The 22914-nt window shown below is 44.0% G+C and overlaps 1 protein-coding gene across 5 annotated transcripts in view; it reads left to right on the plus strand.

Annotated features, from left to right (window-relative positions):
• Positions 1–22914, plus strand: part of LOC139536333 (acid-sensing ion channel 1B) — a 381353-nt gene that overhangs the window by 331231 nt on the left and 27208 nt on the right. For all 5 annotated transcript variants that reach the window (XM_071336787.1, XM_071336789.1, XM_071336788.1 and 2 more), the window contains 2 exons: positions 5866–6016; positions 17462–17589. In XM_071336787.1, the coding sequence (XP_071192888.1) occupies positions 5866–6016; positions 17462–17589 (279 nt within the window). The remainder of the gene's footprint in view (positions 1–5865; positions 6017–17461; positions 17590–22914) is intronic.

A 22914-nucleotide genomic window follows, 5' to 3' on the forward strand; every position in this document is an offset into this window, starting at 1 on the left:
AAGGAAACCCCCTGTTAGTCTAGGTTTAATATCATTCATATGAACAAGTACAAGGTTGCTGCTGTTTGACAAAGTTCTCATTCTCCCTAGGGCCATGCATTTTTACCGGAATTTCTTTAAAACCATGTGACCTGTTTTGAAAATATCCATACATCTAAGTGGAAGGTAGCCTAGTGATTAAGAGTGTTGGGTCAGTAACCGAAAAAGAGACTGGTTTGAATCTCTGAGCTGACTAGGTGAACAATCTGTTAGTGTGCCCTTGAGCAAGGCACTTCACCAAAATTGCTCTGGATAAGGGTGTCTGCAAAAAATGTAATCTAGTCTCATTGCCTGTATAAAACCCTTTTTACAACTAATGAATCACTGTCAAACCCTATAGGGTCCTGATTTATACCTGCTTAGGTTACCAGATGAGGAAAAGCTCCGGGCCCCAGGGAAAACAATTTGCCCCATCACTCTGGGACCTGTGGTGCCACCTCTGCATCAGGGCATCATTGGTCCCAGAAATCGATACATCCGGGTTCAAAGACTATGTGGTAGTGGCGGGGAAAGGATGCAGTTTGTAAAACATGTGGATCCAAAATCACTGATGCGTTGCAATTTCAATGACATTTATATAAAACACTTAATCATTGACTTGAGGACTCGCAAACCAAAATTAGGGACATGTGACTTGACTCGACGTGAGCTGTGGAACATGAGACTTTACTTGAGACTCGCCCATTATTGGAACTTGACTCAAGACTCGAAGGTTAGCACGTGAGACTTGCTTAGGACTTGCAGAATTGGTTCTTGTTCCCCTCTCTGGTGAATAGTGTGCCGTTTGGGACGTATCCGAGTACTTCAGTGGGCTGGGGTACAATAGAGGAGCCTACAGAGGCGTCCCAAATCGCACCCTATATGATGCACTACGTTTGACCAGAGCCCTATGGGCCCTGGAGCCCTCAATAGGGAATAGGGAGCGATTTGAGTTTCAGACTACCAGTCTTTCAGTGAGCCATTAACGCTGCTGTCCCCAAGGTCGTCACAGCACCCACCGCTTCAACTCGCCATCTCTCTGTTATCACAGCAACTCTGTGTATGCATGCAGGTACACACACACATGGACACACACACGGACACACACACATCCATGTGCACACACACATGGACACACACACGGACACACACACATCCATGTGCACACACACATGGACACACACACGGACACACACACACGGACACGCACACATCCATGTGCACACACACATGGACACACACATGGACACACACACGGACACACACACATCCATGTGCACACACACATGGACACACACACGGACACACACACATCCATGTGCACACACACTGTCTTATCAGTCTTGTCTTGATGGGTGATGTATATCTACAAGCTGGAGAGCAAGTGGCGATGGGTGTGGACATTCTAATGTATGAGCTCCTCCTTCCCCCTCTCACTCCTTCATACTCTCTCTCTCTCTATCATTCCTTCACTCTCTCTCCTTCACCCTCTCACTCCTTCATACTCTCTCTCTCTCTATCATTCCTTCACTCTCTCTCCTTCACCCTCTCACTCCTTCATACTCTCTCTCTCTCTATCATTCCTTCACTCTCTCTCCTTCACCCTCTCACTCCTTCATACTCTCTCTCTCTCTCTATCATTCCTTCACTTCTTCACTCTCTCATTCACCCTCTCACTCCTTCATACTCTCTCTCTCTCTATCATTCCTTCACTCTCTCTCCTTCACACTCTCACTCCTTCATACTCTCTCTCTCTCTCTCTCTCTATCATTCCTTCACTTCACTCTCTCTCATTCACCCTCTCACTCCTTCATACTATCTCTCTCTCTCACTCCTTCACTCTCTCTCATTCACCATCTCACTCCTTCACTCTCTCTCCTTCACTCTCGCTCTCCTTCACTTTCTCTCATTCACCATCTCACTCCTTCACTCTCTCTCCATCACTCTCTCTCCTTCACTCTCTCTTTCACTCGCTCTCCTTCACTCTCTCCTTCACTCTCTCACTCCATCACTCTCTTACTTTTTCATTCTACCGCTCTCACTCTATTTTCTCTCTGGCTGATCTCTTAATTAAAACTATATAATTGCAGCTCTTCCTGATTCCTGACCAACCTCAGACTATTCCACATGAACATTTTAGTGGCAGCAGGATATCTTTCTGTTCCCTTTCAGCTGCAGACAGAGCATTAATGGCTGGTGAAAAGATGTCTGTTCTGGCTGATGAAAAGATACGCTTTTCATCTGCCTGGCTGGTTGGGCTATTCATTCAGTGGTGTGATGATGTTTTGGTTTTGCGATCCATTCAGTCGTGCAATGATGCATGGTAGAGGTAGGAAACACTGCCTCTGTAGTAGTGGAAGAATCCAAACTTTCCATTTATGTTCCACTGGTAGACAGCAGCTTCTCCCTGTAGAGTACAGAGGCTAGCATGTACTAATAGCCGTTCAATGGTGTGATTATAATGGTAGAGGCAGAAAACACCGTCGCTATTGTAGTTAGAGACAACTTAAAGCACTGACCTTTTCATGTGGGTGGTGTGGTTTGTCTTTGTGTGTTTTGTACAACCACCTTTGACCCGGTTGAGTAGGTCAATGTTTTCTTTGGGCGCGTGCATTCAAAATGGCACCCTACCACCTATATAGTGCACTACTTTTAACCAGAGCCCTATGCGGGCCCTGTTGACAAGTAGTGCACTATATAGGGAGCAGGGTACAATTTGTACACCCTTGTTCCCCTTCCTACTGAGCCATAATGATCATGAATGTCATTATATTGCAGCTAGGAAACACTATGGAATGAAAGGAGTGTCAGATCTTTTGTTTTTAGTGATGATTGTCTGCTCTGGAGTCACACCTCACCACCAGGTCTGGAGTCAGTCCCTTCCCACCACCAGGTCTGGAGTCAGTCCTCACCACCAGGTCTGGAGTCAGTCCCTTCCCACCACCAGGTCTGGAGTTACACCTCACCACCAGGTCTGGAGTCAGTCCTCACCACCAGGTCTGGAGTCACACCTCACCACCAGGTCTGGAGTCAGTCCCTTCTCACCACCAGGTCTGGAGTCACACCTCACCACCAGGTCTGGAGTCAGTCCCTTCTCACCACCAGGTCTGGAGTCACACCTCACCACCAGGTCTGGAGTCAGTCCCTTCCCACCACCAGGTCTGGAGTCAGTCCTCACCACCCGGTCTGGAGTCAGTCCCTTCCCACCACCAGGTCTGGAGTCACACCTCACCACCGGGTCTGGAGTCACACCTCACCACCCGGTCTGGAGTCAGTCCTCACCACCCGGTCTGGAGTCAGTCCCTTCCCACCACCAGGTCTGGAGTCACACCTCACCACCAGGTCTGGAGTCAGTCCTCACCACCAGGTCTGGAGTCAGTCCTCACACCAAGGTCTGGAGTCAGTCCCTTCCCACCACCAGGTCTGGAGTCAGTCCTCACCACCAGGTCTGGAGTCAGTCCCTTCCCACCACCAGGTCTGGAGTCACACCTCACCACCAGGTCTGGAGTCAGTCCCTTCTCACCACCAGGTCTGGAGTCACACCTCACCACCGGGTCTGGAGTCAGTCCCTTCCCACCACCAGGTCTGGAGTCACACCTCACCACCAGGTCTGGAGTCAGTCCCTTCCCACCACCAGGTCTGGAGTCAGTCCCTTCCCACCACCAGGTCTGGAGTCAGTCCCTTCCCACCACCAGGTCTGGAGTCAGTCCTCACCACCAGGTCTGGAGTCACACCTCACCACCAGGTCTGGAGTCACACCTCACCACCGGGTCTGGAGTCACACCTCACCACCAGGTCTGGAGTCACACCTCACCACCGGGTCTGGAGTCACACCTCACCACCAGGTCTGGAGTCACACCTCACCACCAGGTCTGGAGTCACACCTCACCACCAGGTCTGGAGTCAGTCCCTTCTCACCACCAGGTCTGGAGTCACACCTCAACACCAGGTCTGGAGTCAGTCCCTTCCCACCACCAGGTCTGGAGTCAGTCCCTTCCCACCACCAGGTCTGGAGTCACACCTCACCACCAGGTCTGGAGTCACACCTCACCACCAGGTCTGGAGTCACACCTCACCACCAGGTCTGGAGTCACACCTCACCACCAGGTCTGGAGTCACACCTCACCACCGGGTCTGGAGTCACACCTCACCACCAGGTCTGGAGTCAGTCCCTTCTCTTCACCAGGCAGCTGCTGCTGCAGTGAGTCCCTTCTCACTTTACTCTGCCAGCCAGCCCCAGTCACACTTCTGTCTTAAGGTCAAACCTCATATTACTATGGGTGACATATTGCAGGGGGCATTTCATTAAATGTTGATACGTGCGTCTCTTGAGGGGTGTCAGTGCCAATATCTTAGGCCGCAGTGCAAAGTAATTTTTTTCTTTGTCACGTGATAGTTCCGATTTTCAGAAAGGCAAGAAGGCTGCAGCAAAATCATTCATTTCTGCCACAAATACTTCCGTTGGCGGTTTGTCAAATAATCCGTTTTACATCGCCCTTCAAGTAATCAGTCCGTCCTTGAGTATCGTGTATCTTCTGGTCTTGATGTGTCCTTTATTCAAATACAGCTTTTTGAAATACCAACAGGCCCCTGTTGTCGACTCCACCAAGAATCAATACATGCAAAACATGGATATTTATCTCAACCTTGTTATGCCACTATAAGATGCCATACATAAGAGACAACATTCTTTACATACGACAGATAAATAAATAGTCTTCGACCTTTAGCTACTTTGATGCTCTTAGCTTTCTGAGAGCCTTGGGATTTAGTTTTATTTAACCCTTATTTTACCAGGTAAGTTGACTGAGAACACATTGTCATTTACAACAACGACCTGGGGAATAGTTACATGTCCCTAATGACACCATGCTCCTTATATAGGGTGTGCGTTTGTACTCTGGCCCTCCAGAACACACCCACGGTACTATGTAGGAATAGGGTACAATTCGGTGCGATCACTTAATCAGGTTCCTTGACCCGAGTTGGAGGAACATTCGATGTTGGAGCCTGAGCCTCCCTTTTCCATTTTCCTGATGTCTTGAATGTGATTGCACCTCCATTCGTTCACTACCCGTCATGTCTGAGGCAGCCTCCCCACCGGGTTGTGTCGTTTCCACTCTTGCCCTCCCGTTGCGCCACAGTTTGCTTGGCCAACTTGTAACATTGTCCCAGAATCAGCTTAGGACGCTACTACACAGGCAAACCTTCTCATGAAACATTGATTTCAATGTGTGTGCTCTTTTACAGTAACTAAAAGGCGTTTATGATACCACATCTAGAATGAGTCTCTCTGTGTGTCGGGATCAAAGAGTTTGAACAATAGTCTTAGCTATCGATTTGTAAAGAAATATTATTATTTTTTGCAACTGTAGGTAGCGTTAGCTAAAGCTAGTCGACTGTACCGGCGTCAAAACGATGGTATTTTTCATCTTATAGCTTGTTCTCCATCTTCTTTTTATTATAGTGAGCCAACATGTTTTCAGAACTTTTATTTCCATGACTGATCAAATGTCTCTCTCTTGACCCTCTGCGGCAGACATACAGTGAGCAATATGTTTGGAACATCAAATTGGAATAAAATTCCAGTATCAAATCGCAATACATATAGAATCGTGAGAATTGCAATACATATCGTATCGGTACCTAAGTAACGTGATAATATCGTATCGTGAGGTCCCTGGCAATTTCCAGCCCTACTGTATAGGGAATAGGGTACCTTGTGTCTCTGGTCAAAAGTAGTGCCCTTTATTGGGAATTGGTTTCCAATTTGAGTCACAGACATTGCTTTGTTCTTCATTATATTGCTGCCACTCATTGACAGCCCTTTGTCTCTTGTTGTTTCAGATCTTCACCCGTTATGGGAAGTGCTACACATTCAACTCGGGTCAAGATAACCGCCCGCTGCTGGTGACCATGAAGGGAGGGATGGGTAACGGACTGGAGCTGATGCTTGATATCCAACAAGACGAATACCTGCCCGTCTGGGGAGAAACAGGTGAGGAGGGAGGGAGGGATGGAGGGAGGGTCAATCATCCAATCCTCACAGATCTTCAGGATGCCATAAGGAGGAAGAGGGGCTACTATTCCATTTTGGAGTCAGGGAAGTATGTCGTCATACCACAACAAACCTTGAACTAAAAAGTGATTTATTGAAGTCAAGTACTCAAGTATGTCAAACATGCAGTGTTTGTAAATGTGAAACCACTTCAAAAGAGTCAACAGAGAAACAAACATTAGCTAGTTGCAAAGGAAAGGAAGATAGACAGACAGACAAGAAAACTAGTCCATGTAGAATTGATATCCAAACTCTCAGTTTCAAAATCAACTTAATGAATCTGTTTTAAAATAAAGTCAAGCGCTCAAAAAACGTTGATATTTCCAGAAGACAAATAATATCATTGAAGAGAGATCAGAAGCTTCACAGTAAACATATGTTCCTCTTCACCAACTATGAATCTCGCTCTGGAAATTCATACTCGACACAGTTGAACCACAGTTGCAGTGAAAACTGTACATGATCAACTCTTGTAGATCAAGACGGATTGGGGTCGATTTATCGAATGCTTCTTTACTGTCATTTAATTGTATCTCTTGTCAGGAATGCTTAGTTTCTGCATGAATCAAATGAAAGAATAGACTTCTTCTTCCGGCGCCGAAAAGAGATGGCTGCCTCGCTTCGTGTTCCTTGGAAAATATGCAGTATTTTGTTTTTTTACGTGTTATTTCTTACATCGGTACCCCGGGTAATCTTAGGTTTCATTACATACAGTCGGGAGGAACTACTGAATATACGATTAACGTCAACTCATCATCGTTCCTACCAGGAATATGACTTTCCCGAAACGGATCCAGTGTTTTGCCTTCCACACAATACAATGGATCTGATCCCAGCCGGCGACCCTGTGCGACGCCGAAAAAGGGGAAAACGTGGCGGTCTCGTGGTCAGGCTTCGGAGACGGGCACATCGCGCTCCACTCCCTAGCATACTACTCGCCAATGTCCAGTCTCTTGACAATAAGGTTGATGAAATCCGAGCACGGGTAGCATTCCAGAGAGACATCAGGGATTGCAACGTGCTCTGCTTCACGGAAACATGGCTAACTCAAGGGACGCTAACGGAGTCGGTGCAGCCAGCTGGTTTCTTCATGCATCGCGCCGACAGAAACAAACATCTTTCCGGTAAGAAGAGGGGCGGGGGGGTATGCCTTATGATTAACGAGAAGTGGTGTGATCATCATAACAACACACAAGAACTCAAGTCGTTCTGTTCACCTGATCTAGAACTCCTCACAATCAAATGTCGACCGCATTATCTACCAAGGGAATTCTCGTCAATCATAATCACAGCCGTATACATTCCCCCCCAAGCAGACACATCGATGGCCCTGAACGAACTTTATCTGACTCTTTGTAAACTGGAAACCACACACCCTGAGGCTGCATTCATCGTAGCTGGGGATTTTAACAAGGCTAATCTAAAAACAAAACTCCCTAAATTCTATCAGCATATCGATTGTGCTACCAGGGCTGGAAAAACACTAGACCATTGTTATACTAATTTCCGCGACGCTTATAAGGCCCTCCCCCGCCCCCCTTTCGGAAAAGCTGACCACGACTCCATTTTGTTGATTCCAGCCTACAAACAAAAACTCAAACAACAAGCTCCCGCGCTCAGGTCTGTTCAACGCTGGTCCGACCAATCTGAATCCACGCTTCAAGACTGCTTCAATCACGCGGATTGGAATATGTTCCGCATCGCGTCCAACAACAATATTGACGAATATGCTGATTCGGTGAGCGAGTTCATTAGGAAGTGCATTGACGATGTCGTACCCACAGCAACGATAAAAACATTCCCAAACCAGAAACCGTGGATTGACGGCAGCATTCGCGTGAAACTGAAAGCGCGAACCACTGCTTTTAACCAGGGCAAGGTGACCGGAAGCATGACCGAATACAAACAGTGTAGCTATTCTCTCCGCAAGGCAATCAAACAGGCTAAGTCTCAGTACAGAGACAAAATCGAGTCGAAATTCAACAGCTCAGACACAAGAGGTATGTGGCAGGGTCTACAGTCAATCACGGATTACAAAAAGAAAACCAGCCCCGTCGAGGACCAGGATGTCTTGCTCCCAGACAGGCTAAACAACTTTTTTGCCCGCTTTGAGGACAATACAGTGCCACTGACACGGCCCCCTACCAAAACCTGCGGGCTCTCCTTCACTGCAGCCGAGGTGAGTAAAACATTTAAACGTGTTAACCCTCGCAAGGCTGCAGGCCCAGACGGCATTCCCAGCCGCGTCCTCAGAGCATGCGCAGACCAGCTGGCTGGTGTGTTTACGGACATATTCAATCAATCCTTATCCCAGTCTGCTGTTCCCACATGCTTCAAGAGGGCCACCATTGTTCCTGTTCCCAAGAAAGCTAAGGTAACTGAGCTAAACGACTACCGCCCCGTAGCACTCACTTCCGTCATCATGAAGTGCTTTGAGAGACTAGTCAAGGACCATATCACCTCCACCCTACCGGACACCCTAGACCCACTCCAATTTGCTTACCGACCCAATAGGTCCACAGACGACGCAATCGCAACCACACTGCACACTGCCCTAACCCATCTGGACAAGAGGAATACCCATGTGAGAATGCTGTTCATCGATTACAGCTCAGCATTTAACACCATAGTACCCTCCAAACTCGTCATCAAGCTCGAGACCCTGGGTCTCGACCCCGCCCTGTGCAACTGGGTCCTGGACTTCCTGACGGGCCGCCCCCAGGTGGTGAGGGTAGGTAACAACATCTCCACCCCGCTGATCCTCAACACTGGGGCCCCACAAGGGTGCGTTCTGAGCCCTCTCCTGTACTCCCTGTTCACCCACGACTGCGTGGCCATGCACGCCTCCAACTCAATCATCAAGTTTGCGGATGACACTACAGTGGTAGGCTTGATCACCAACAACGACGAGACGGCCTACAGGGAGGAGGTGAGGGCCCTCGGAGTGTGGTGTCAGGAAAATAACCTCATACTCAACGTCAACAAAACAAAGGAGATGATTGTGGACTTCAGGAAACAGCAGAGGGAGCACCCCCCTATCCACATCGACGGGTCAGTAGTGGAGAAGGTGGAAAGTTTTAAGTTCCTCGGTGTTCACATCACGGACAAACTGAATTGGTCCACCCACACAGACAGCGTTGTGAAGAAGGCGCAGCAGCGCCTCTTCAACCTCAGGAGGCTGAAGAAATTCGGCTTGTCACCAAAAGCACTCACAAACTTCTACAGATGCACAATCGAGAGCATCCTGTCGGGCTGTATCACCGCCTGGTACGGCAACTGCTCCGCCCACAACCGTAAGGCTCTCCAGAGGGTAGTGAGGTCTGCAGAACGCATCACCAGGGGCAAACTACCTGCCCTCCAGGACACCTACACCACCCGATGTCACAGGAAGGCCATAAAGATCATCAAGGACAACAACCACCCAAGCCACTGCCTGTTCACCCCGCTATCATCCAGAAGGCGAGGTCAGTACAGGTGCATCAAAGCAGGGACCGAGAGACTGAAAAACAGCTTCTATCTCAAGGCCATCAGACTGTTAAACAGCCACCACTAACATTTAGCGGCCGCTGCCAACATACTGACTCAACTCCAGCCACTTTAAAAATGGGAATTGATGGAAATTATGTAAAAATGTACCACTAGCCACTTTAAGCAATGCCATTTAATACAATGTTTACATACCCTACATTACCCATCTCTTATGTATATATACTGTACTCTATATCATCTACTGCATCTTGCCATCTTTATGCAATACATGTACCACTAGCCACTTTAAACTATGCCACTTTATGTTTACATACCCTACAGTACTCATCTCATACGTATATACCGTACTCTATACCATCTACTGCATCTGCCATGCCGTTCTGTACCACCACTCATTCATATATCTTTATGTACATATTCTTTATCCCTTTACACTTGTGTGTGGGTGTAAGGTAGTAGTGTGGAATTGTTAGGTTAGATTACTGTTGGTTATTACTGCATTGTCGGAACTAGAAGCACAAGCATTTCGCTACACTCGCATTAACATCTGCTAACCATGTGTATGTGACTAATAAAATTTGATTTGATTTGATTTGAGAATATGCCGGTATTGCGACGAAAATCAATGCAGGGCTTCTCTCTGCCACAGTATGTAGACGTAGTGTCTGTGTGGAAAGACTAGGGTTGCACATTTTGGGGAATATCCAGAGGTGGAAACTTTTCGTGGGAATTAACGGGAATATATGGGAATTAACGGAAATATATGATAATTAATATTAATACCATTTAAATGTAGATGTTTTTTTGCATTGGATATATTTACCATATCATTTGGAGACTGAAACATAATCTTTTTACCTTATCATAAGTAGACATATTAAATCCTTTCAATAGAAATTTAAAAAACGATTTAGTTACGAATTTAACTTGAATTAAATGACTTGACTCTTCACATTGAATGATCCCCTCTTCACATATTGAATGATCCCCAATGATCCATCGCATCTCCCAAAAACGTTTTCAACATACATCTGTAAAATGATAGTCTAGAAACTAAAGCTTTGGTTGTCTTCCTCTCAGGCTTCCATGTCTTCTCCGTGGACCTCCTCAATGTCCACCTCTTGAACATCAGACTCTGAGGCCTCATCTTCACTATCACTTTCCAACCTTGAGGATGGCTCGTTGTCAGGCTCAAAAAGCCTCAAATTTGCCCGGATGGCCACCAATTCTTCAACCCTTGTATTGGTCAGCCTGTTGCGTGCTTTGGTCTGTGTGTTCCCAAACAAGGACCAGATGCGTTCTGAGGCGGCTGATGTTGGTGGGATTTGGAGGATGATGGAGGCAACAGAGGAAAGAGCCTCAGATCCACAAAGTCCCTTCCACCAGGTGGCTGATGAGATATGTTGGCACGACTGCCATATTGCATCTCCATCCCAAGGCCCTTGCTTGGAAGTGTACTTCGCCAGACTGCCAAGAACCTTGCCCTCATCTAGGCCAAGGTAACGAGACACGGTAGTGATGACACCATAGGCCTTATTGATCTCTGCACCAGACAGGATGCTCTTGCCAGCATACTTGGGGTCCAAAATGTACGCTGCGGCATGTATGGGCTTCAGTCAGAAGTCTTCACGCTTTTTGATGTATTTCAGAACTGCAGTTTCCTCTGCTTGGAACAACAGTGAAGTGGGCAGGGCAGTACGGATTTCTTCTCTTACATCTGCAAGCAGAGTCTGAACATCAGACAGGATGACATTGTCTCCTTCAATCCGTGCAATGGCTACTGCTATAGGTTTCAGGAGTTTCAGGCTGCTTACCTCTTTCTCCCAAAATACATAATCCAGAAAGATCCTCTTGATGGAGCTGTCCATATCGCAGACTGTGATATGACCATTTCTTGGAGAGACTCCTTCCCCTCCAGGAGACTGTCAAACATTATGACAACACCACCCCAATGGGTGTTGCTGGGCAGCTTCAATGTGGTGCTCTTATTCTTCTCACTTTGCTTGGTGAGGTAGATTGTTGCTTTAACTCGATGACCCTTCACATACCTAACAATTTCCTTCGCTCTCTTGTAGAGAGTATCCATTGTTTTCAGTGCCATGATGTCCTTGAGGAGCAGATTCAATGCATGAGCAGCACAGCCAATGGGTGTGATGTGTGGCTAGGACTCCTCCACTTCAGACCAAGCAGCCTTCATGTTTGCAGCATTATCTGTCACCAGTGCAAATACCTTCTGTGGTCCAAGGTCATTGATGACTGCCTTCAGCTCATCTGCAATGTGGAGACCGGTGTGTCTGTTGTGCCTTGTGTCTGTGCTCTTGTAAAATACTGGTTGAGGGGTAGAGATTATGTAGTTTATTATTCCTTGCCCACGAACCACCCATCATGATGAGATGATTGCAATACAGTCTGCTTTCTCTATGATTTGCTTGACCTCCACTTAAACTCTGTTGAACTCTGCATCCAGCAAATGAGTAGATAAGCATGTCTGATTGGAGGGGTGTATGCTGGGCGAAGAACATTTAGGAATCTCTTCCAATACACATTGCCTGTGGGCATCAGAGGTGAACCAGTTGCATACACAGCTCGAGCAAGACATTCATCAGCATTTCTCTGACTACGTTCCTCCATTGAGTCAAAAAAACTTCTGATTCCAGGAGGACCATGAGCTGTTGCTATCGCTAAGGTGTCTGATTCATCATTTTCACCTCAAATAGAAGTAGAGGGTCTTTTGTCAGAGGTTACTTGTTATGAGCGCTGAGGGAACTTTATGCACTTGGCCAGATGATTCTGTGTTGCATTCGTCACATAATATGATTTGGCACAGTATTTGCAAATGTACACAGATTTACCTTCCACAATAGCTGCAGTGAAATGTCTCCACACATCAGATAGTGCCTGTGGCATTTTCCTGTAAAGATGAGAAAAAAAATTGTTAAAAAAACAAATGCATTTTTATGTACAGATAAATAGTTAAGCAGTTAGATTAAACAACTCCTTTGTAAGATACAAGTTTTAAAATTAAACATGTATGGAAACAGGTGAATTAACACTCCGCAGTTAGCATGCTCAAGCAAGCTAAAACCCACATGGTAGCAAAAACTAACTAGCAGAAATGATTAACAAGTTAGAAATTATTTAAATGCACTTTGCTGTAGGCTACTATTTACTAGTTAACAAAAATTATATTCACCCCACCCAGTATTGTAATAAAAACTTACCAGAAAGCATGTAGTCCTTGGCTCAGACAGTGTAGTAGTGTGGGCTCAATAGCATCTCATTAGTGTGCAAGATCTTGAAAATCAGCTGTACATGTGATGAAAGAATGCACTGTGCATGCAGAGTGTTGCAGTTCTATTGAATTGGGGATAGTTTAACCAAAATATGCCACAAGACCTGGAATTTCCTTATGTGTATCCCACAAAAATGTTCACAGTTATAAGCTAACTTTTTTGATGAATTTAAGCAGAATTCCCCAAATTCCAGGGTTTAACTTCCCATGGAAATCTTTCCGGAAACGTTCCGGAAATTTACTGGAAGGTTTCCGAACCTTTGCAACCCTAGGAAAGACCAATGCAGGGCTTCTCTCTGCCACAGTATGTAGACGTAGTGTCTATGTGGAAATACCAATGCAGGGCTTCTTTCTGCCACAGTATGTAGACGTAGTGTCTATGTGGAAATACCAATGCAGGGCTTCTTTCTGCCACAGTATGTAGACGTAGTGTCTATGTGGAAATACCAATGCAGGGCTTCTTTCTGCCACAGTATGTTGACGTAGTGTCTATGTGGAAATACCAATGCAGGGCTTCTTTCTGCCACAGTATGTAGACGTAGTGTCTATGTGGAAATACCAATGCAGGGCTTCTTTCTGCCACAGTATGTAGACGTAGTGTCTATGTGGAAATACCAATGCAGGGCTTCTCTCTGCCACAGTATGTTGACCTTTCACTCTTCCTCAAAGGGACAATCCACGATCTGGGAATCTGTTCAGTAGTCATTTCAATTTTTGATATTTACCCAGCTATATATCAAAATAAGTGGCGGGGCTGAAAAACAAATCTCATATTGTAGCTTTAAGTCAAAGGCTTCAAACGTTTCCGGAGTGAATATGTGTAATTGAACACATGCATACAATAGCGATTTGCATTTCTTCATCAATTCTTCATTCGTATTCCAATATTTAGGCCAAATATGCTATTTTTAACAATGTAGCGGTGACAGATAGCAGTGAAAGGAGGAACCTAGGTTCTGAGTGCCATGCCCTGGTGTGTTCCCTTGGCAATTACACAAATGTCTCCGTATCCCTTCTCAAGACGAGCAGTGACTTACTGGTAATATATATCTGATGCTCTCTTCTTTTATTATAATTGGGGTTTTTTGCACCCTTTTCTCCCCAATTTCGTGGTATCCAATTGGTAGTTAGTCTTGTCCCATTGCTGCAACTCCCGTACGGACTCGGGAGAGGCGAAGGTCAAGAGCCATGCGTCCTCCGAAACACAACCCAACCAAGCTGCATTGCTTCTTGGCACAATCCCCGCTTATCCCGGAAGCCAGCCACCAATGTGTCGGAGGAAGCACCATACACCTGGCGACCATGCCCCTGGCCCGCCACAGGAGTCGCTAGAGTGTCATGGGACAAGGATATCCCTGCAGGCCAAACACACCCGAAACAATTGTCAAGTAAAATATATACAGTGGGGAGAACAAGTATTTGATACACTGCCGATTTTGCAGGTTTTCCTACTTACAAAGCATGTAGAGGTCTGTAATTTTTATCATAGGTACACTTCAACTATGAGAGACGGAATCTAAAACAAAAATCCAGAAAATCACATTGTATGATTTTTAAGTAATTAATTAGCATTTTATTGCATGACATAAGTATTTGATACATCAGAAAAGCAGAACTTAATATTTGGTACAGAAACCTTTGTTTGCAATTACAGAGATCATACGTTTCCTGTAGTTCTTGACGAGGTTTGCACACACTGCAGCAGGGATTTTGGCCCACTCCTCCCTACAGATCTTCTCCAGATCCTTCAGGTTTCGGGGCTGTCGCTGGGCAATACGGACTTTCAGCTCCCTCCAAAGATTTTCTATTGGGTTCAGGTCTGGAGACTGGCTAGGCCACTCCAGGACCTTGAGATGCTTCTTACGGAGCCACTCCTTAGTTGCCATGGCTGTGTGTTTCGTGTCGTTGTCATGCTGGAAGACCCAGCCACGACCCATCTTCAATGCTCTTACTGAGGGAAGGAGGTTGTTGGCCAAGATCTCGCGATACATGGCCCCATCCATCCTCCCCTCAATACGGTGCAGTCGTCCTGTCCCCTTTGCAGAAAAGCATCCCCAAAGAATGATGTTTCCACCTCCATGCTTCACGGTTGGGATGGTGTTCTTGGGGTTGTACTCATACTTCTTCTTCCTCCAAACACGGCGAGTGGAGTTAGACCAAAAAGCTCTATTTTTGTCTCATCAGACCACATGACCTTCTCCCATTCCTCCTCTGGATCATCCAGATGGTCATTGGCAAACTTCAGACAGGCCTGGACATGCACTGGCTTAAGCAGGGGGACCTTGCGTGCGCTGCAGGATTTTAATCCATGACGGCGTAGTCTGTTACTAATGGTTTTCTTTGAGACTGTGGTCCCAGCTCTCTTCAGGTCATTGACCAGGTCCTGCCGTGTAGTTCTGGGCTGATCCCTCACCTTCCTCATGATCATTGATGCCCCACGAGGTGAAATCTTGCATGGAGCCCCAGACCGAGGGTGATTGACCGTCATCTTGAACTTCTTCCATTTTCTAATAATTGCGCCAACAGTTGTTTCCTTCTCACCAAGCTGCTTGCCTATTGTCCTGTAGCCCATCCCAGCCTTGTGCAGGTCTACAATTTTATCCCTGATGTCCTTACACAGCTCTCTGGTCTTGGCCATTGTGGAGAGGTTGGAATCTGTTTGATTGAGTGTGTGGACAGGTGTCTTTTATACAGGTAACGAGTTCAAACAGGTGCAGTTAATACAGGTAATGAGTGGAGAACATGAGGGCTTCTTAAAGAAAAACTAACAGGTCTGTGAGAGCCGGAATTCTTACTGGTTGGTAGGTGATCAAATACTTATGTCATGCAATAAAATGCAAATTAATTATTTAAAAATCATACAATGTGATTTTCTGGATTTTTGTTTTAGATTCCGTCTCTCACAGTTGAAGTGTACCTATGATAAAAATTACAGACCTCTACATGCTTTGTAAGTAGGAAAACCTGCAAAATCGGCAGTGTATCAAATACTTGTTCTCCCCACTGTATGTCAGTGGTTCTGCAATAAGTAGGGCAGAAAGCTGTAGTAAGAAGGGATCAAGTGAATCAGCCCCTATGGATTTATGATATGTAGAGTGGCGCAGTGGTCTAAGACACTGCATCTCAATCCTAATGGTGTCACTACAGACACCCCAGGTTCGAATCCAGGCTGTATCACAACCAGCTGTGATTGGGAGTCCCATAGGGTGTTGTCTGGGTCATTGTAAATAAGAATTTGTTCTTAACTGACCAGCCTAGTTAAATACATTAAAAAAGCTGCTAGCTGTGCCACTAGAGATCCTGGTTTGAGTCCAGGCTCTGTCGCAGCCAGCCGCGAATGGGAGACCCTTTGGCCCAGCGTCATCCCGTTTAGGGGCGGTTTGGTCGGCAGGGATGTTCTTGGCTCATCGCGCTCTAGTGACTCCTGTGGCGGGCCGGGCGCAGTGCGCGCTGACAAGGTCACCAGGTGTACGGTGTTTTCTCTGACACATTGGCTTCCAGGTTAAGCAGTGCGGCTTGGCTGGGTTATGTTTCAGACACACGGCGTGCAACCTTCGCCTCTCCCAAGTCCGTACAGGAGTTGCAGCGATGAGACTGTAACTACCACGAAAAAGGGGTTAGAAAATACAAAATACAATCTGTTCTTAGATATTAGTATAGTTAGATCTTGGATAGTTAGATATTAGTGTAGTTAGATAGTTAGATAACAGTGTAGTTTGATAGTTAGATATTGGATAGTTAGATATTAGTGTAGTTTGATAGTTAGATATTGGATAGTTAGATATTAGTGTAGTTAGATAGTTAGATATTGGAGTCACTAGTGCGCGATGGGCCAAGAACATCCCTGCCGGCCCTAGTTGGATAGTTAGATATTAATGTAGTTAGATAGTTAGATATTGGATAGTTAGATATCAGTGTAGTTAGATAGCAGGTCAGACAAGAGCATATAAGGAGGTTGACGGAGGGCAGTAAAGTCCCACTACAGTCAAATGGACATTATTACTAAGGCCCACATACAGTATAAGTCTAGACATTCAAATTGCTTAGGGACAGAGGTGGCAATGGATACAGAAACATTTAAGTTGCTTTTTATGTATATGGCGACACCCCCTCTTCTGCCAACTCGATCAGATCTAAAAACAGTATAACCAGTTGGATGGGGGTAGGGGATGGATAAGGGGTTTGGGGCTATGGCATGGATAGGGTTAGAGGATGGATAGGGGATGGGGTTAAGGGATGGATAGGGGATGGAGTTATGGGATGGATAGGGGATGGGGTTAGGGGATGGATAGAAGATGGGTTTAGGGGATGGATGAGGTATGGGATAGGATAGGGTGTAGGCTACTCCATTGCAGTAGGAACATCAATTATATAAATCATTGTGACATTCATCTGTTCTTCTGATTCCTAATTGTGATAAGATTTTCTGGGTTTTTTTCAGACTGAGTAATACCTGGCGGTTCATTGTTTCAGACTGAGTAATACCTGGCGGTTCATTGTTTCAGACTGAGTAATACCTGGCGGTTCATTGTTTCAGACTGAGTAATACCTGGCGGTTAATTTTTTTGGATGCATGTTTCTTGTCTTTCCCTTCCTCTCTCCAGATGAGACGTCATTTGAGGCAGGCATCAAGGTCCAGATCCACACCCAGGACGAGCCACCCTTCATTGACCAGCTGGGTTTCGGAGTGGCCCCGGGCTTCCAGACCTTCGTATCCTGTCAGGAACAACGGGTAGGGTGTCACTCAATCAATTCATCAATCAATTAAGACAGCCATTAGTGGCTCTTACACATGTGGGCTTGCTCCAGGGAAGGAGGTCACAACATTGGTCAAAACAAATAATGATTGTCTCGGTTATTGTTGTTGTCGATAAGTGGTAGGTTGTTTTGTTGTTTATGATTCCCGATGATGTCATCCTGCTACCTTTAAAGGGGCTGAAATATGTAAGTGTGTTTTCAGCTACTCAACCAGCATGTACCATTTCATTATATTTATTTCTGAAGGCCATGTTCTTGTTGAAAGCAGGACGAGGTAATTCTGAAACCTAGTCAGTCAGTTTCACGTTAAACAGACTCTGACCTCTCCACTGTCATTTCTTTTTCCTGTTACATTACGGGAATCTCATCAGTGGCTTGGTGGGAATCCACACTTTTTCAATCAGTGCTCCCATGCCCTCTTTGTCTCTCTGGGAGAGAAGAGAACTCACCTCTGAATAATTCCATATGATATATACCCATCAGGGGTTGGAACCTTAATTATTATTATCTTAATTGTTTCATTCTGAACTGAAACACTTTTTTTTCGTACCGTTCCGAGCGAAAAGAAGGAAGCCTGTACAGAATACAAATATTCCAAAACATGCATCCTGTTTGCAGTAAGGCACTAAAGTAAAATATTGTCAAAGAAATGTACTTTATGTCCTGAATACAAGATGTAATGTTTGGGGAAAATCCAACACAGCACATCACTGAGTACCACTTTTCATATTTTCAAGCGTGGTGGTAGCTGCATCATGTTATGGGTATGCTAGTCCTTGGCAAGGACTATGGTTTTTTAGTATAAAAGAAGTGGAATAGAGCTAAGCACAGGCAAAATCCTAGAGGATAACCTGGTTCAGTCTGCTTTCCAACAAGCACTGGGAGACAAATTCACCTTTCAGAAGGACAATAGACTAAAACACATGGCCAAATCTACATTTAGTAGCCTAGTTACAGTTTTGACTTAAATAGGCTTGAAAATCTCTGGCAAGACTTGAAATTGGCTGTCTAGCAATGATCAACAACCAAACGACTGACCGACCAACAAACCAAACGGCCAACCAGAGCTTGAAGAATAATAATAATACAAAAAGTGAACATATTGTCCAATCCAGGTGTGCAAAGCTCTTAGAGACTTACCCAGAAAGACTCACAACAAAAATTCTAGCTAAATGCTTGGTGCATAGAGTTTAAAAGGTTTTGCCAGATATTATTCATCCTAATCAGACAGGTTTTTTACATGGAAGATACATTGGAGATAATATAAGACAAGTACTGGAAACAATAGAATACTATGAAATATCGGGCAGGCCTGGTTTTCATAGCTGACTTTGAAAAGGCTTTTGATAAAGGACGACTCGAGTTTATATATAAATGCCTGGAATATTTCAATTTCGGAGTATCTCATATAAAATGGGTTAAAGTTATGTATAGTAAACCTAGGTGTAAAATAGTAAATAATGGCTACATCTCAGAAAGTTTTAAACTGTCAAGAGGAGTTAAACAAGGTTGTCCACTATCGTCATATCTATGTATTATTGCCATTGAAATGTCAGCTGTTAAAATTTGATCCAACTATAATATTAAGGGATTAGAAATCCAGGGATAAAAAACAAAGGTGTCATTGTATGCTGATGATTCATGTTTTCTTTTAAAACCACAATTAGAATCCCTCCACAGCCTCATATAGGATCTAGATACGTTTTCTAACCTCTCTGGATTAAAACCAAATTATGATAAGTGTACTATGTTATGTATTGGATCACAAAAAAAATCTACTTTTCCATTACTGTGTAGTTTACAAATAAAATGGTCTGACGGGGATGTGGACATACTCGGTATGCATATCCAGAAAGAAAGAAATGATCTCACTCCAATTAATTTGAATAGAAAGTTAGCAAAAATAGATAAGATCTTGCTACCATGGAAAGGAAAATACCTGTCTATTTGTGGAAAAATCACCCTGATTAACTCTTTAGTCATATCACAGTTTACCTATTTGCTTATGGTTTTGCCTACACCTAGTAACCTGCTTTTTAAATTATTATTATTTTTTTTAATCAATTTTATTTGGAATGGCAAGCCAGACAACAGTAAAAGGGCCTATTTATATAATGAATATGAGTTCGGGGGACAGAAATTATTAAATATTAAAGCATTAGACCTCTCACTAAAGCATCAGTCATACAAAAGTTAGACTTAAATCCTGAATGGTTCTCTAGTAAAATTAGTAAGAATGTTTCACCCCGTGTTCAAGAATGGCCTTTTCCCCTTTATGCAGATTCCAACTGCTCACTTTTGGTTATTTGAAAACAAAATAATCTCCAAAATATTGTTATTTTTTAAACAAGTCATAGAAAAATGGTTCAGTTTAATCCACCTGAAAAGACAGAACAAATAATACAACAAATACTGTGGTTAAACTCAAATATACTACTTGATAAAAAAACTAAAAAAGGTATAATCTTTGTAAATTATATCATAAATAGGACTGGTGGAGTTATGTCACACATGCAGCTAACACAGACATATTGAAATGTCTGCTCTACCCAAAATTACAACCAACTAATTTCAGCATTACCACAAAAATTTAAGATGCAAGTGGAAGGGGGAAAAAGTAAGGAACTTGTTTGTCGGCCTTGCATTAAAGACCAAAAATGGTTAAAGAAAATTGTGATAAATAAAAAATATATACCAGTTTCATTTAAGGACCAAAAAATTGACAGCTGTGCCATATAAATTACATAATAGTTGGGAAGACACTTTCGATGTACCGATTCCATGGCACATGGTTTATGAATTGATATGCAAAACGACGCCGGATTCAAAACTTAACATTTTTCAATTTTTCAATTAATATCTTATCGAGTACAGTCTTGAATTAATGTATTATTATTACCTCATCAGTTCTCATTACTGAACGTCGCAAACTCTTTGGATATCTGCACGAACCCTAGCTTCCATAATGAATCAGCGATATACAAATTGGCGTAATTATTTATTTACTAACTAACTAATCAAATCACATAATTACATAAAGAAACAATATAGTTATTGGTTACTAACACAATGCATTGATAAGTCCCTAGTAGGCTAAACCGGTATGACAGCTTGGTAGACAATGGAAAGGGGTGGGGACAGATAAAAAGCAGGAAAGACAAAATGGATTCATGACACACAGTTGATAATTATATTAATTGAAATGCTAATCCTTTGCACATGAACAGCCGCTCATTTGAAAATAATTGCAATGTATAAATTTACTGCCGTATGTCGTTGTTGTCTTCTCTTTTGGACTCGCCGGTCCGTCTGCTGGAGATTCAGTTCACCAGAGAGTCTCTGGTTAACTTCCCCAGAAGTCAGAATGTCTTTCGTAGTTGTCGCTTTCTCAGTGGCTCTGGATAGTGTCTGTTGTAATGGATACGTCAGGTGTACAGATGGTCGTTGCATAGAATAGATGCTTCCGCGGTTGTCGGTATTCTCGAACTAGACTTACGTAATTTCCAGCTGCAGACTAGTAATTCTACATCTAGGATTTGCTCTTATTCTGTAGTGATCGATAGTCTCAGAGTTGAACAATTTCCAGCTACACGCTGTATGATCTCCGTGGCCTATAGAGTTGTAGTTCTTAACCATTTCACATGTAGCGTTAGCTGCATGTTTTCTAGTCCAATGGTCTATAGAATTGTATCCATTCCAACATGCGGACTCTGTCCCGACATTCTCTGACTTATTGTACATTTTGTAGGAAGTGGTTTTATACTCTGTGGAAAAAGGTGCGATTCCATGACGCCTGATGTAATGTCTTGCCTCACAGGGCGTGGCCACTGACTAGTTAAAACTTTACATCTTAGTATCTCGTTTAGAAGTATCTTGTTTAGTATCTCGTTTAGAAGGCCAACATCACATTACATCTTCTCACAAATAGTTTCATATTTACTAATTAATTTTATCCAACATCTACTGTAGATGTAAACCTGACAGCTGGGAAATGTACACTTTAAGGGATACAGTTATGTGTGTTTCCTGTCCTTCATGAGATGAAACACACTCGACATGTGTCCACGGACCATTCCCACATTCTCAAAAATATAAATATTGTTTAATTCTTCCATTTTGGGGATTAGGAGTTTTGGCAAGAGAAGCTCTTTGTTCTCCATAGACTCTCTCCCTCAATACTGCATGGCAGTTTCTACCAGGTATTTATGACCGTTGTAAAACCTGATATGGGAGAATGAGTGAGAGAGAGAGGGGGGAGCCACAATATACACCCAAAAAGGGCCACGTCGTGACAGCTTCTTGTTTAACACTTTTTTGGTTACTACATGATCCCATATGTGTTATTTCATAGTTTTGATGTCTTCACTATTATTCTGCAAAGTAGAAAATAGTACAAATAAAGAAAAAATACTGAATGAGTAGGTGTGTCCAAACTTTTGACTGGTACTGTAAATGTGGAAAAGTCAAGGTGTGGGAATACTTTCTGAAGGCACTGTATGTGTAACTGATAGATGCACACACACACACACACACACACACACACACACACACACACACACACACACACACACACACACACACACACACACACACACACACACACTACATGTTAATGCTTTTAAATGCATGTCAATTGTTTGTCTGTAATGTATTTTTGGTGATGTGTCGGACCCCAGTAAGACTAGCTGTCACCATTGGTGGCGACGAAAGGGGATCCCAAAAAGTTGAAATAAAAAGAAAAAAAATGTATCCTTAACTAGCATTGAAAAAGTGAATCCATTGTTCTCTTATTAAAAATCTCTATATTTTGAATCACTCTTGTAACATCTGTAGCTTCCAGCTTCGGAGGGGGAAGGGGCAGGTAACCAACACACGTACTGGCAAAGGTTTTCAACTGGCAGGCAGACACTGACTGGAAGAGGTTTCTGAGTGACACAGTGAGGGCTTTGCATAAGCGCTTTGTTGTGTTTTTATGTGGGTCTGGAAAAAAATTGTAGATCTTCCCCGGTTCTGTTTCGGTTCCAACCCCTTGTACCCATCCCTACCCTCTTATCGTGTATATCAAATCATGGCGCCGACAGAGAGGGCTGCCTTGCTTCTATCATCTACAAAACTTTGCAGTATTTCGTTTTTTATGTATTATTCCTTACATTGTTAGCCCAGAAAAATGTTTGTGTTATTACATACAGCCGGAAATAACTTTTGGATATCAGGGCAACGGTAACTCACCAGCACTACCAGCATTACGACCAGGAATACAACTTTTCCGAAACGGATCCTTTGTTTGCAACCCCCGGGG

The sequence above is a fragment of the Salvelinus alpinus genome, chromosome 12 (assembly GCF_045679555.1).
Source record: "Salvelinus alpinus chromosome 12, SLU_Salpinus.1, whole genome shotgun sequence".
Classification (NCBI taxonomy): Eukaryota; Metazoa; Chordata; class Actinopteri; order Salmoniformes; family Salmonidae; genus Salvelinus; species Salvelinus alpinus.